Source organism: Hirundo rustica, chromosome 1 (assembly GCF_015227805.2).
Source record: "Hirundo rustica isolate bHirRus1 chromosome 1, bHirRus1.pri.v3, whole genome shotgun sequence".
Classification (NCBI taxonomy): Eukaryota; Metazoa; Chordata; class Aves; order Passeriformes; family Hirundinidae; genus Hirundo; species Hirundo rustica.
This window is the reverse complement of record NC_053450.1, coordinates 26,998,005-27,011,165: the sequence shown is the minus strand read 5'-3', so window position 1 is coordinate 27,011,165 and position 13,161 is coordinate 26,998,005. Positions and strand designations below refer to the sequence as shown.

Genomic DNA, 13,161 nt, shown 5'->3' with positions numbered 1-13,161 from the left:
ACTGGAATGTGAAACACTGGCTTATGGGTTTTTCTGGAATCTGAAGTGGAGCTCAGAGGATAAAAATCTGATAACAGAAAAACCACAGACAAGGTTTAATTTCTTGACCACAGAGAATACAACCACTGACTACTGCTGCCAGTTACTTGAATGAATTGTTATTGCTAGGAAAAAAAGAAATTCAGTTCTACTGTAAATCCAGGGAATTGGAAGAGGTCATAGGTGATAAATTTTTTTTCTTGTTAGGTTGTTTTGAGGTTTTTTTTGTGGTGTTTTTTTTTTTTTTTTTTAAACATAAAGATGTTCTGGTTTGGTTTTGTTCTGGTTTTATGTAGCTTCCCATGTTAAAACTGAATTCCGTGAAAATGTGTAGTACTTATAAGTAAGGAAGCTCGCCTCTGAAGGTTGAGCTTTGGGTATGTGGGGTTCTACTTCTGATTACAGTATCACATAGACTTTTGGGGAGTGATTGCAGGGAGGAAATTCAATTTTTGCTTTGCATGGGTCTTGTTTGGTTGGTGTCTCTGTGGCCCTATGGTGAGGGCCATAGGTTTAGGATTGGAACTGGAACAGTTCATAGATCTTTCCATAGAAAAGATGTTAGAATAATTTAACTGAAGTGTGTTAATCAAAGAAAGTAGGAGAATAAATAAATAAATCAATAAATATTACGTAAGTAGTGTAGTTTCATAGTTACCTAAGTCTTGCCCAAGACTTTGTATGTGAAACTGAGAACCAGCCAGGATCTCTTTGTAACTTGAGCTGAGAATTCTTAAGTGACACTAAATAAATGTTCATGTACTGACTAATGAAATACTGCATTAATACAAATATAGATCAGCTGTCTCTCAGCAGACTAAACTCAGCATTCCTGTCAAATTTTTACCTTGCGTGTAGCAGGACCAATCTGACATGATGTCCTTCGGCAAGTTTTAGCTGTTGATGTGAAAAATTCATTGCTTCTGCAACTTCTTGTTTATGACTGATTTAGTTTATTCCTCCCTTGTTATCTGACTTGTTCTAATTTAAATGCCTATTAAATTTGATGCTTCTGTGTAGTTAATGTAATTGTCTCAGTATGAAACTTGCCTAGGATGCTGAACAACATTCACGTGCTTACTGGAAGATACAAGGAACCCTGTTAGGGTTATTGGATCCTGGCTGCCTTTCTCTGTCTACTCTTTCTGCTTGGTCTTTGGGTTGGAAGCGAATCATAGTGAATCATCATGACTTGAGTTTCATGGCACTGTTAGGAGAAACATGCCAGCAAACCTCATTTCTATTCCTTGATCTTGAGTAAATATGGGGATAGAAGAGAGGTCTCTTAACTGTGACAGCTGAAAGGCAGTCAGAATGGAATTCAGACCCTACAGTTATTATAGGACAGACTTTCAGCTGTTTTTATGAGTTATCTTTAGGCCTGGTTGTTTAGTCCCAAACATTTAGTGCCTGATACAAAAGCTCCTGAATGTGTATGACTGTTCTGAGGTCTCTACAAATACTATAAAGCAAGAAATATTATAAAAATCACTTATCTGAACACTGAAATACTAGATTCTGATATTATTTCAGATCAGCTGAGTTGAAAAAAATTAAAGTGGTGAAAAACATGTATTCATTTAACCTCAGCAAAAAGATACTTTGACACTGTCATGTTGTGTAGGCTCAACCAATGCATGGTAATTCTTTAAACTACAGTAACTCAGTGAGTGTTTTGCTGTCAGACTGGAAAAGCAAATAAGGTGTGCAGAGGTTTCATTTTGTTTTGTTTTATCTAAGTTGTTTATAATAAGCATGGAATAATCTGTGATTTTTTTTCAGTAAAGATGTGAGTTGTAGACAATAAAGTAGGCATGAGGAGGGTAAATGCTGTGTACTGGTTGAGGCAAGGACTGTGTTAGAAGAAAATGTTACTGATAGGCAGCCAAAACCTGTGCTGTGAGGGTGTTCTCAAGAGGAAAATCTTAACTATTATTTCTAAACTTTGGAAACCATGATTTTCTAACATTATTGGGTCTGACAATTAATTATCTATATTTAAGAAATATATAATACCATATATTATTCTGTGATTATAATACAGCACTGTTTATATTACTTTTCAAAGTTTGCATATATTTTGACCATTTTGCTAGTTACCTAAGGGGAATGGTGATAAACATCTGTATTTGATGGTTTTTATGTGTATACATGTTTTTTTTCCTTAGAGAATGGTTTTTCTTGCTTTCCCATGAAGTACTGAACCCTATGTACTGCCTATTTGAATATGCTGGCAAGAGCAACTATTGCCTGCAGATAAATCCAGCATCAACAATCAATCCTGACCATCTTTCATATTTCTGTTTCATTGGGCGCTTTATTGCCATGGTAGGTTAGATTTTTAAGGTTTTATATTTGCTGTAGCTATACATTTACTCCTGAACAGTATTTGTTTGTACAGTGATTAAAGGTTATATTATTGAAGAATAAAGAAATGGAAAATTAAGGCCAATTCCCTGAGAGTTAAGTCTCTTGCACACTCATGTTTCCTGGGAGAGTGATCTAAGTTACTATGACGTTTGATATAATATTTTATTTTCATCAATTGGACGTGTGTACTTCATGCAAACTGTTGTCTGAGTGTCTGAATACTGATGCTCTGGAAAATGTGACTAATATTTCATGAAAAAGGCTCCTCAGTTGGACTTGGTATACCTTAGTATATTTGAAAAAAATGAGTTAGAATGTTTTGCAGAGTACACTGGGCCTTAATTTAAATGTATATGCTTGGATGTAAAAGTCAGATACTGAGGAGACCAGATGCTATCAGGGAGCTGATTCTCTGCCATCCGATTTCTCTTAAACTACAAGCTGAGCAGGCATGTTGTATCATTTCTTCAGTATCACTGAGTTGGTCTTCTATAGTGACCAACTATCTGTCGCATTTCTCTCCTTCCATACAGTGATAGAGTCATCTTTCCACATAACCATCATGTCTACAGTAGTCCTCAGCAACATCCCTCAGCCTGGTGGATAGTGAAACCAAAAAGAGTAGATACAAGTGCATTTTCATACTGAAGAGACTATTGCCTTACGTTGGTCAGGGCTTTTGTACAAAATTAAAATAAATACAAGCTGAGTGTAACATAAATGAAAAAAATACTTGTAGTCTTAAAATAAATTAGGTTTGGGTGGTTTCTTAGTTCTGCTTTTCTTATGGATGCTTCTTAAGAAATGTATTCGGTTATGACAATATCTGATTTCAAATGTTTTATGACTGAGTTCACAATTTTTGTCATGAAAATTTACCTCATTGGGTTAACACTTTTAATAGGCTACCACCTTTTTTCTTTATTTTAGAGTCCTCAGCAAGTTACAGGGCCACTTAACAGGAAGGTGTGATAAAGCCAGTTAGGTGCTAGAGCCAGTGTTTCTTTCAGCTGGTGATTTTTGATCTTGTGTGTAAGAAATGTTAACTTTAGGAAATCTATTTCATAACAGTACAGATCAGAGTAGAGAACTTAATTAAAGTAATTAATGTAATTAAAAGGCAAACTTTTATTTCCTGCAGTATTTATGTGTTTATATTTTAAATTCTCTAAGCGGGGCAAGAGAAAGACCCATGTAATGCTGCTTGATGTGGTCTCTTGCAAGGCTTGAGTGTATTCATGGTTTATACTGGATGGAACTTTCTGCAGTGCTTCCTGGGATACCCTCTAGTGGCTTAAGATAGCTCAGGTAATAATGCAACTGGGAAATGAAGTATCAGTTTCTATTCTTCTCACAGTTCTAAAACAGTACTGAGATTTTTAGCTTTAAGTACTGAAGTAGCCACAGTTGTTTTCATCTGAAACATAAAGAATACACATCTAACTTCGTAAATGTTAAAAACCTGTTAAATTAAGTTGGCTGAGGCGACTTCATATTTTGCTGTAAGATTATCATACACATCAAATAAAGTGATTTTAAGAGCTTAATTTTGCAAAAGCAGAAAATCATATGCCCGGATGCTGCACTTGACATGGAATTTCTATCAGGTCACCCTCCCATGAGAAGAATAGACTAGCTTAAAAGTAAATAGATGTATAAATAAACAAATAAATAAATAATGGCCTTTAAGAGAACCTCTTTAAGGTCTCCTTAAGCAGAAGAAAATGCATGCTAGATTAAGCCTAAAAGGGGGAAATTAGGTTGGAGAAAAAGATGAAGCCTAGAGGAAATGGGCTGTTAATTGGCTCTTCTGCTTACAGAATTTCAGCTGAGAGGAAAGAGGAGCAATGAATGCCATGTATGGCCTACGTTTAGGATTTTTTTTAAAAAAAAGCTGTTTTAGTGAAGAAAGTGTATTTGATAAAGCTGAGGGGAAGAAACGGTTTTCATGGTTATGTTGTGTTCTGTGAGCTCTCAGATGCAGAGACAATGTAGAGGTTAACACTGTGTGTGTGTGTAATGCTATTCTTCAGCACTAGAAATCAGGGTGTACCCTGTGTGCATGTGTGTTGAGATAAGTGTGACGATGTTTTGGGTTTGGTTTTTTTTTTTTCAGCTTCATGGAGAACGTAATTCCTCAGTTCTGTTACTTACCTATTAAAAAATGTGATTCCCAAAGCTCTGTTACAAGCTGCAGTAGCATTCTGTAAAGGATGATGTTGCTGGCTGTATGTATGTATGTAGTAAAAAATGGCAGTAACACTCAAGTAGGATCAAATACTCTGGTCAAGTAGGATAAAATAACACTTGCCAATTATGCCTATTCATATAATTAAGGCAAGAAAGGATGAAGTCGTTTTATGAGAAGTTTTTTTTTTTAAATCAAAGAATTTCTAAGTATTAATAACTGATGCTTGGATAAATTTTCTCCATTGTTTTTGCTTCCCATTTAATGTAATATTTTGTTCTCTGTAAATACGGCTTTATAAAGCTGCTACTGCAATTTGGTGCATTTTAGTATTTGAAGGGGAAAGAAAACAAAGACTTCAAGTCCAGAAACACATTCAGTAGTTCAATAAAAACTAAACATTTTTCTGTTCAACAGGCATTGTTTCATGGGAAATTTATTGACACTGGTTTTTCTCTGCCTTTCTACAAACGAATGCTGAGCAAAAAGCTTACTATTAAAGACCTGGAATCTATTGATACTGAATTTTATAACTCCCTAATTTGGATAAGGTTTGTAGTTTATTTTTTTGTGTGCGTCTTTGGTATTTTATGGATCTTTTTGTTTATATAGAATTCATTGCTATATTTTTTTTTCTTTTCATCTAGGGATAATAACATCGAGGAGTGTAACTTGGAAATGTACTTCTGTGTGGATATGGAGCTCTTAGGAAAAGTAACCTCACATGAACTGAAATCAGGAGGTTCAAATATCTTGGTAACTGAGGAGAACAAAGAAGAATATATTGGGTAGGAAGGTGTAAATGCTGAAAAAATTGTTCTGTGTTTCTCCTGTTGCTCTACTCTTTTTTGACTGTGTGGTTTCTATTGGTTTGGTTTTGTTTTTATGTTTTCTTCCCATGTTACTATATAATTCTTGTGGCTGTTATTGAAGTGGTATCTTGGTATATGTTGCTGTCTTGATACGCAAATGCTTGGTACAAAAGGACACTATGTGGAGAGAAGGTGACCTGTCATGCTCTTGTATGTACAGTGGGACAACAGGTGAAACTGAAATGAGCAAGCCTGTTTTCAGTAACTTAGGTAACAAATCCAGGTAGTGGGAAAATATCTATTTGACAGAAGATTCTAAAATAGTTTAGAACTTTGCTATAAATGTGGAAACTGGAATTCAGAATGGTGTGTAACATGCTGTGATTTCACCTTTTTTTTTTTTTTTTTTTAACTCTCTCTGCTATATTCCTTATTTCCTACTCTTATCACTGCCCTTCTTTTTCTGAACCTCTGTTGCTGATCTGTCTATTCAGTGGTCCCAAAAGCAGGTGTACACAGACCCTTTTCTGTGACGTAGTATATGTCCAGTGCTGCACATGAAGTTGCCACTTAAATAGCGGTCTTCAGTTTCTCAGAGAAATAGTTTCTATAGTATATAGATAAATTAAGGTTAATAATAATATTTCTTTTCAACTGCAGTGGTAATCTAAGATACATCTTGCTACTTTACTATTATCTAAATTCGAAGATTTATGATAATATAGTATAGTAGCTTCCTTATAGTTAATGGAACTGAACAGTGTAAGAAGTGAAGCTTGAGGTATTTTTACCTGATGGGAGCACATAAGCAATCCTGTGTGTTTGAACTTCTTCATGTTGAGTGCTAATTGATGTTTAATCCATGTTTGGTTTTGTTCTGTCCCAGGCTAATGGCAGAGTGGCGATTTTCTCGGGGAGTTAGAGAACAAACCAAAGCTTTTCTTGATGGTTTTAATGAAGTAGTTCCTCTACAGTGGCTACATTATTTTGATGAAAAGGAACTGGAGGTGAGGTTTTTTATTCAGCATTTTTACCTCTTGCAAAGGTAATACATATGGAGAGATTAAATGGATAGGTCAGCCTGAATCTCTTGTCTGTGCATGCTGCACTTGATAGCTTCTGGAACATGGAGAATTTATTAGGAGCAGTGGGATTAAATCATGATGAAAATTGAATCAATGTTTTGAATCAGTGTTTTGTGGTGTTCAGCATTAAAATGTATTTTTGAAAGTTTCTGTGAAAGTATATGAGATCACTGATGGATCTCTGGGACACAGGCTTTTCTCACTGTGGTAGATGAGTAGAATTACCGTGTAACAGATGACACAGAAGTTGGTTGCAGTGTACAGTGATTGCTTAGTATCAAATATATGGTCTGAGACAGGTTCTAGGGTTCTTATACTTAAAGACAGAAAACTGGAGGAACCAACAAGGCATGAAACAGAACTTTGCATATCCTCAGTATGCAACCCAAGGGCTGATGACAGGGATTGCTTGCATGCTCCACATTTATTAACAATCAGCCTGGCCTGTGTTCACTCCTGGGGTTGTGATTTGGAGTAGAGACCAAAGGCGCTGTAGTGCTGTGCTCATTTATTTCAGTGTGACTTGCCAATGTTCCCTGAATATAATGAGAAGTTTCTGAAACCTTAAGTTAAATAGGGAGGATTTTTTCCTAAGAAAATGCTTTGTTCAGTCTTATTAAGTGTTCAGTTTTGTAAAAGGCTTTGCCTTTAGAATTTTCAGTTTTCATTGCCTCTTGTAATGAATACTTTTCAGACTTATACTTGGCAGCATATTTTATCTTTATTAGTAGTAGCAGTAGCAGCAATTTAATCATCGTTTGGGAATATGAGATGAAGATTTAATGGAAAGGGTAATATCCTCCGTAATGTAAAAATTCCTCTTGTGGGAAAGATAGTATCTTTTATTATTGAGCTATTAGCTGGAAGATACCAAGTTTCTGGTATTCAGGCTTTCAGACCACTTAAATACATACACAATTTTGGAGTAGCTCTGTAAACTCAGGATAAAGGAAAATCTAATTGTGTAGTAAAATGAAAAAAATACCAGTCCTTTTTTCAGAGGAGAAACTTTCATTTTTGTTGCCATGTCTCATACAAAATAGAAAATACTCTTAATTTATGTGTATAATGCGAAGAAATCATTCTCTTTTCTAGGTTATGCTCTGTGGTATGCAAGAAGTTGATTTAGCAGACTGGCAGAGGAACACTGTTTATCGTCATTACACAAGGAATAGCAAGCAGATCATATGGTTCTGGCAGGTGTGTTAATCAGTGACATTTCTGACTTCTGTAGGTTTTGTTTTGATTTGTAGTACAAATGACATGTGGAATGGAGGGCTGTCCAAATGAAGGTCCTTACAGCTTCCTTTCTTTTTCCTTTTCAGAGAAGGAAAGGAAGGATTACTGGTCTTTAGGGAGGATTCTTTAGGGTGAGAAATGGCAGATAGATACATACATGACATTTGGACGCTGGCGTATGAATATTTTCATCTGTATCTTGTCCTTACTGATTATTCAGTGACATTTATTTTATTCTTAGTGATCTACCTTCTAAATATCCTTATATTTATATAAGGTGGTATACCTGCAATCTTCACTTTCCGGTACCTGAAGGGAGCCTATAAGAAAGATGGAGAGGGACTTTTTACAAGAGCATGTAGTGACAGGACAAGGGAAATGGTTTCAAAAAGAGGGTAGCCTTCGGTTAGATAATTAGGAGGAAGTTCTTTGCTGTGAAGGTGGTGAGGCACTGGAATAGATTGTCCAGAGAAGCTGTGGGTGCCTGAAACTAGAAACTAGATGATCTTACGGGTCCCTTTCAACCCAAACCATTCTGATTCTGTGATCTGAAAATGTCACATAGTACTTAGATTATTTGTCATATTAACTGTTCCAGTCTAGCACTGACTAATCTTACCTCACATTTTAATGAAGTTGGCTAAGGAAACCCCTTAAATACTATTCAGGCTCACAGTTTCTACGAATTTTCCTGAAGAGAAGTCAGACCTAGAGTTTTCCAATGTTTTTAAAAATCACTATTTTAGATATGCTTTTGACTAAGTTTTTCTGGGAAAGAGATGCAAATCAGTTATTTCCTATCATATTTATATTGTAAGATTTAATCTGTGGCAGGAATAGTAATGTGTTTAATAACAATGGCAGTAGTCTTCATACAAAGCATTGGCATGATTTATATTTCAGTGTAGAATAAAATAGGTAAGGATTCTTCTTATTTGCTGTTCCCAGCCTTCACATTATAATGGCTGACAGTGCATATAATCTGAAATCACTGTTTTTTTCACTCCACCCAATTTTGCTGAAGTACAGAAATACAAATTGGTAACAAACAAGGTGATGTGGTTTTAAATGGAAGTATACCTTTTCAACCATCTCATGGGGTTTTTGTCCAGCTGTGTTAAAGCTTTTTTATTAAGTAATTTCAATTTCTGTGCCTAGTTTGTAAAAGAAACAGACAATGAGGTTCGCATGCGACTTCTGCAGTTTGTCACTGGCACTTGCAGATTACCACTGGGTGGATTTGCTGAACTTATGGGTAAGTAAAAGGTGACCAGAAGTGTTTTTACATTGTCACTGTTTCATTTGCAAATGAACTGTGCTGCAAGTGTACAGATAGAGGAACTTCATGTTCATCGCCTTGGATCTGGAAGGGCTTTTTATATCATACATCCCATTAATACATTTATAAACTATTTGGAAATTAGCTTGTGAGCAGCATGTTCATGTAACTAATGAACTCTGTCTGCTGTGCCTGAGTTGTGTTTTATGTCACGTATATATTATGTAAGCTACTTAAAAAGGAACAGATTACACTTTTCAAAATCTTCTTTTCTAGGAAGTAATGGTCCTCAGAAATTCTGCATTGAAAAAGTTGGTAAGGAAACCTGGTTACCAAGAAGTCACACTTGGTGAGTTGTTACGTGTAAACTTTATGTACCTTTAGTAGTTTATCTTTTCCAGGCTTGAATTGGCCAAATTAAATGAAATCTAATTTTGATCAATTCTCTATCTCCATCTTCAGCCTTATTTGATTGCCCTAACATGCCAGTATTGAAAATTTTCCTAGTTGCCCTCTTCTTAAATTTTGCAACTGTGCTGAACAGTTTGTCAGTGCCAGATCTATTGAAAGTATGAGGACATCCTTGTGTAGGACTGAAAGGCATTTTCCTGATTCTTTTAGAGAATATTAAATAACTGAGCAAGTCATGTTAGTAATAGGCACATAGTTATTAGATACAGTTTTTATGCAGTAACATTATAAAAGATAAAATGTATAGTCAAAAGAAGTAGTATGAAGGAAATGACAGCAAACCTTCAAAACAAGGATGCTTAGCCAAGAATGCTAATACTTTTTCCCAGCAGGCTTCAGAAAGGCCATTATTGGCTTAGCCTTCCTGTGCATACTGAACTGGTGCATCAGGTACACAGATCAATTTTTTATATAAACTGTGCAAAATGGACATATATTCCTTTGGCAACCTGTGACAATATTCATCATACTTTTAAACTAAACGGTATCCTCCATTTTATATTTGCTCATCTGGATTTTAAGTGATGCTTGCAAGAGTTGAACATACCTTGTCTGGGATAATTTTGGGGAAGACATGGAATGAAATGTTTTGGCAGAAGAGTTTCAGGGTGAAGTTCAGAGGAAAACCACCCACCTATATCCAAGCATGTGTAGGAAGGAGCAAAGTTCAGCTTTTTCATGCTGTTGTTGAAATTTTGATATGCTTCAAAGTAAGATTATGTTAAACTTCATGCTGAAAATCTCCTTTTCTATGTATTACTATTATAAGTATGTTTTTATATGATATTTTTTCTAAGTATTATATTTCCCCATATCTTGGACAGTCTTTAGTCTTCCACCATTCTGGTTTTTTATCTTGTAACAGTCTTTTGTTTCTTAAAATATTACTCTGAAACTTCGTCTGTATTTACTTCTTGTAGAAATGCCAAGGCAGTGAGATTGTGCTGATTGTTATTTCTTTTGTTCTAATTGTTGGATCAGAACATTTATAACTTCTACTATAACAATTGAGTTCTGTAGAGTTCTACATGGGATGATGAACTTAACAAAATTGTTTTTTTCCTGCTCAGTTTTAATCGTTTGGATTTGCCACCATATAAAAGCTATGAACAACTAAAAGAGAAGTTGCTCTTTGCCATTGAAGAAACGGAGGGATTTGGACAAGAGTAGAAGTGGCTTCCAGTCAAAAAGGATATCTTGCATAATAAAAGGCCCAGCCAACTAAAATTGCACACTTAATTGTATATAAGCTTTTTGTTCTGTACAGTGATCTTTCTGCAACTCTAAAAGTTTAATTGTTCTCTGTTCTTCCACAAATATATGCAAAACAGTTCAGCCTTTTCTACTTTTATTTATTGCCCTTTCAAAAGACCAGAAAAACCCCTCCATAAATTTTGAAAGCAGACAAGAGACTTATTTAAAAAAATATATATAAAATATAAATATATATACTAATGGGCTCTAGTTTTATAGAGCTTTAAGTGTATGAAAAGTTGCAGCCATTTAAAAGGGCCTGGATTTGCTTTATCTTGGCTTTATCATTCAGAAAAATGTTTAAACTGCTCAGTGTTCTCTAAAGAAACATCTCCAAGTTCGTTTTACTGCATGGCTGTTCTAAAAGGTGTTAAAGGCTTAGGCCAAACGTATCCTAAATATGTAGAAAGATGCTGCTGGTATTTGAGATGACAGAATCTGTTCTTCTGTCAGTTTAATTTTTTTAAATACATAAATAGCTGATATATCCCTCTCTACTGATGTAGCCAAGGTCATGAATAAAGCCTTTACTACTTGCACAAGAGTCATGTACAATGAGATGAATGTGATTAAATGTTGAAAGGAATTGGTGCCACTGTTCTGACTTACTGCAGGAGCTGAACAAGTATTTTAATTCATTTGAGCAGCATTGAAATTTGTTTACATAGTACCTTGGGTTATTACCACGAGGATGTTAGGTAGTCTTCAAAGAAAAAATAATAAAAGAGAAAATAATACCCATTCTCTTCTTGGTCTGGTGTCTTGCAGGCTTTTTTTTTTTTTTTTTTTTTTTTTTTTTTTTTTTTTTTTTTTTTTTTTTAATTTTGGTTTTGTTTTGTTTATTTGGTTTCCCTTTTCAATCTGTGATGTCCTTTTTATAACTTTGTAGAGTTATATCAATGCAAACTGAGCTATAAGGGTATACAAAAGGTAATGTGAATTTTGCTGCTTTCTGTGTTCTTGTTCAGTTTCAGATACTGGATCTAATAAACTCTAATAAAATGAAAGTTACTTAAGCTTTGCACAGATAAAAATATTATTTAGTGTTAAATAATCTCATTTCTCTAAAGTTCTTACAGAAATTTAGAAGTATTTGAATGAAATACATCCAAAACTTGTCATCCTTTTATGTAGGTCAGGTTTGTCCTAAGTGCACAATAATATAAAATAATTTCAAAATTAGTTTTATTGGCATTTTATTGGCATAGATATGCTGATCTGCAAATATGTATTTTTAAAAAAATACTAAAATTTAACACCTTATTCATGTGAATTATATTAAATGCTACTTTTAGCAAACTGTGCTTCCTTATAATAGAGTTAAAATGTGTTTTAAATCACCATTTGTAATATGCTTTAAATATTAGCTGTAAATTCCATTACATTTAAATGACACAGAATTTTGTACACACATGAAAATGATTTTAGAATACGATTCAACACACTTGTGTTAACATATCATATTGCACTGTTAAAAGTGTACATGCAGAAAAAAAAATAGCTGTATCTGTTCATGTATCTTTCCAATGCAGCAGCTGAATTCTGCCAAAAATTTATTTTTCTACATATTGGATTGTCTCAAGGCTTTGTATTCAGTATGCACAGCTCACACTAGGAGCTGTACCTGTGCAGAGCTCTGGTCACAGCAGTAGTGCAGAGGGCCCAAACAGACTGCTGTCTTACATGAACTTTTCTGTAAGAGCTTCAAAAATTTCCACCACTTTGAGGGTTTTTCATACATCACCAAATATCTTCTGCAAAACCATTTTTATATAGCACTAAATTAATTTGAAGTGCAAATCCACTTAAATTATCACTTACATTTAGAAAGTAGGAAGTTTAAGAAAGCAAACCAAGAAGGTCAAAGGCCAGGCACCAGGAGTGTGTGTCACTTGCCTAAAAGACAAGGAGCGCTAAATGTCACAGTTAATGAATTTGCACTAATGAATGACTTGGTGACGCACTACCAACTGCTGAATTTTGTGAACCTGTGAGTAACTGAACGAAATAAAAAAAAAGACAGCACATCACAAGAATGTAGTTGTCTTATTGTTTTGGTTACTTTAGCTGTCTCATACCTGCAGTGGTTTTTCCTGGGGGTAAGGAGTAGTAAGCATGAAAAAACCAAATCCAGTGCCTTTCTGTCCATGTGTGTGATCTGTGAATTGGTGTCAAGGGCCTGACTGAAAGAATGGCTCCAGAAGAAAAGAAAGCAAAATGAATATATTTGTGTGCATGTGTGTACAGTACTTGAATTTTCTGGGAATTTTCAGTAAGGCTGTTGTAATTTTTTCTTTTCCCACCTGAATTCCCCATATTTCACCTGTATGTGGGGGGAGAGAATAAGACAGCAAAAAGAAGGAAGGCAGCAATGGTTGGAGACCTGACCAGGGAACCACGCAGATAATACTATTTGAAGGAGCT

At 35.0% G+C, this 13,161-nt stretch overlaps 1 protein-coding gene across 4 annotated transcripts in view; it reads left to right on the top strand.

Moving 5' to 3' along the window:
• Positions 1 to 12,773, top strand: part of WWP1 (WW domain containing E3 ubiquitin protein ligase 1) — a 59,446-nt gene extending 46,673 nt beyond the window's left edge. For all 4 annotated transcript variants that reach the window (XM_040088937.2, XM_040088735.2, XM_040088803.2 and 1 more), the window contains exons 17-24: positions 2,208 to 2,367; positions 5,015 to 5,148; positions 5,245 to 5,385; positions 6,296 to 6,416; positions 7,590 to 7,694; positions 8,892 to 8,988; positions 9,289 to 9,361; positions 10,554 to 12,773. In XM_040088937.2, the coding sequence (XP_039944871.1) occupies positions 2,208 to 2,367; positions 5,015 to 5,148; positions 5,245 to 5,385; positions 6,296 to 6,416; positions 7,590 to 7,694; positions 8,892 to 8,988; positions 9,289 to 9,361; positions 10,554 to 10,653 (931 nt within the window). In that variant the 3' untranslated portion in view covers positions 10,654 to 12,773. The remainder of the gene's footprint in view (positions 1 to 2,207; positions 2,368 to 5,014; positions 5,149 to 5,244; positions 5,386 to 6,295; positions 6,417 to 7,589; positions 7,695 to 8,891; positions 8,989 to 9,288; positions 9,362 to 10,553) is intronic.
• Positions 12,774 to 13,161: the final 388 nt, after the last annotated feature.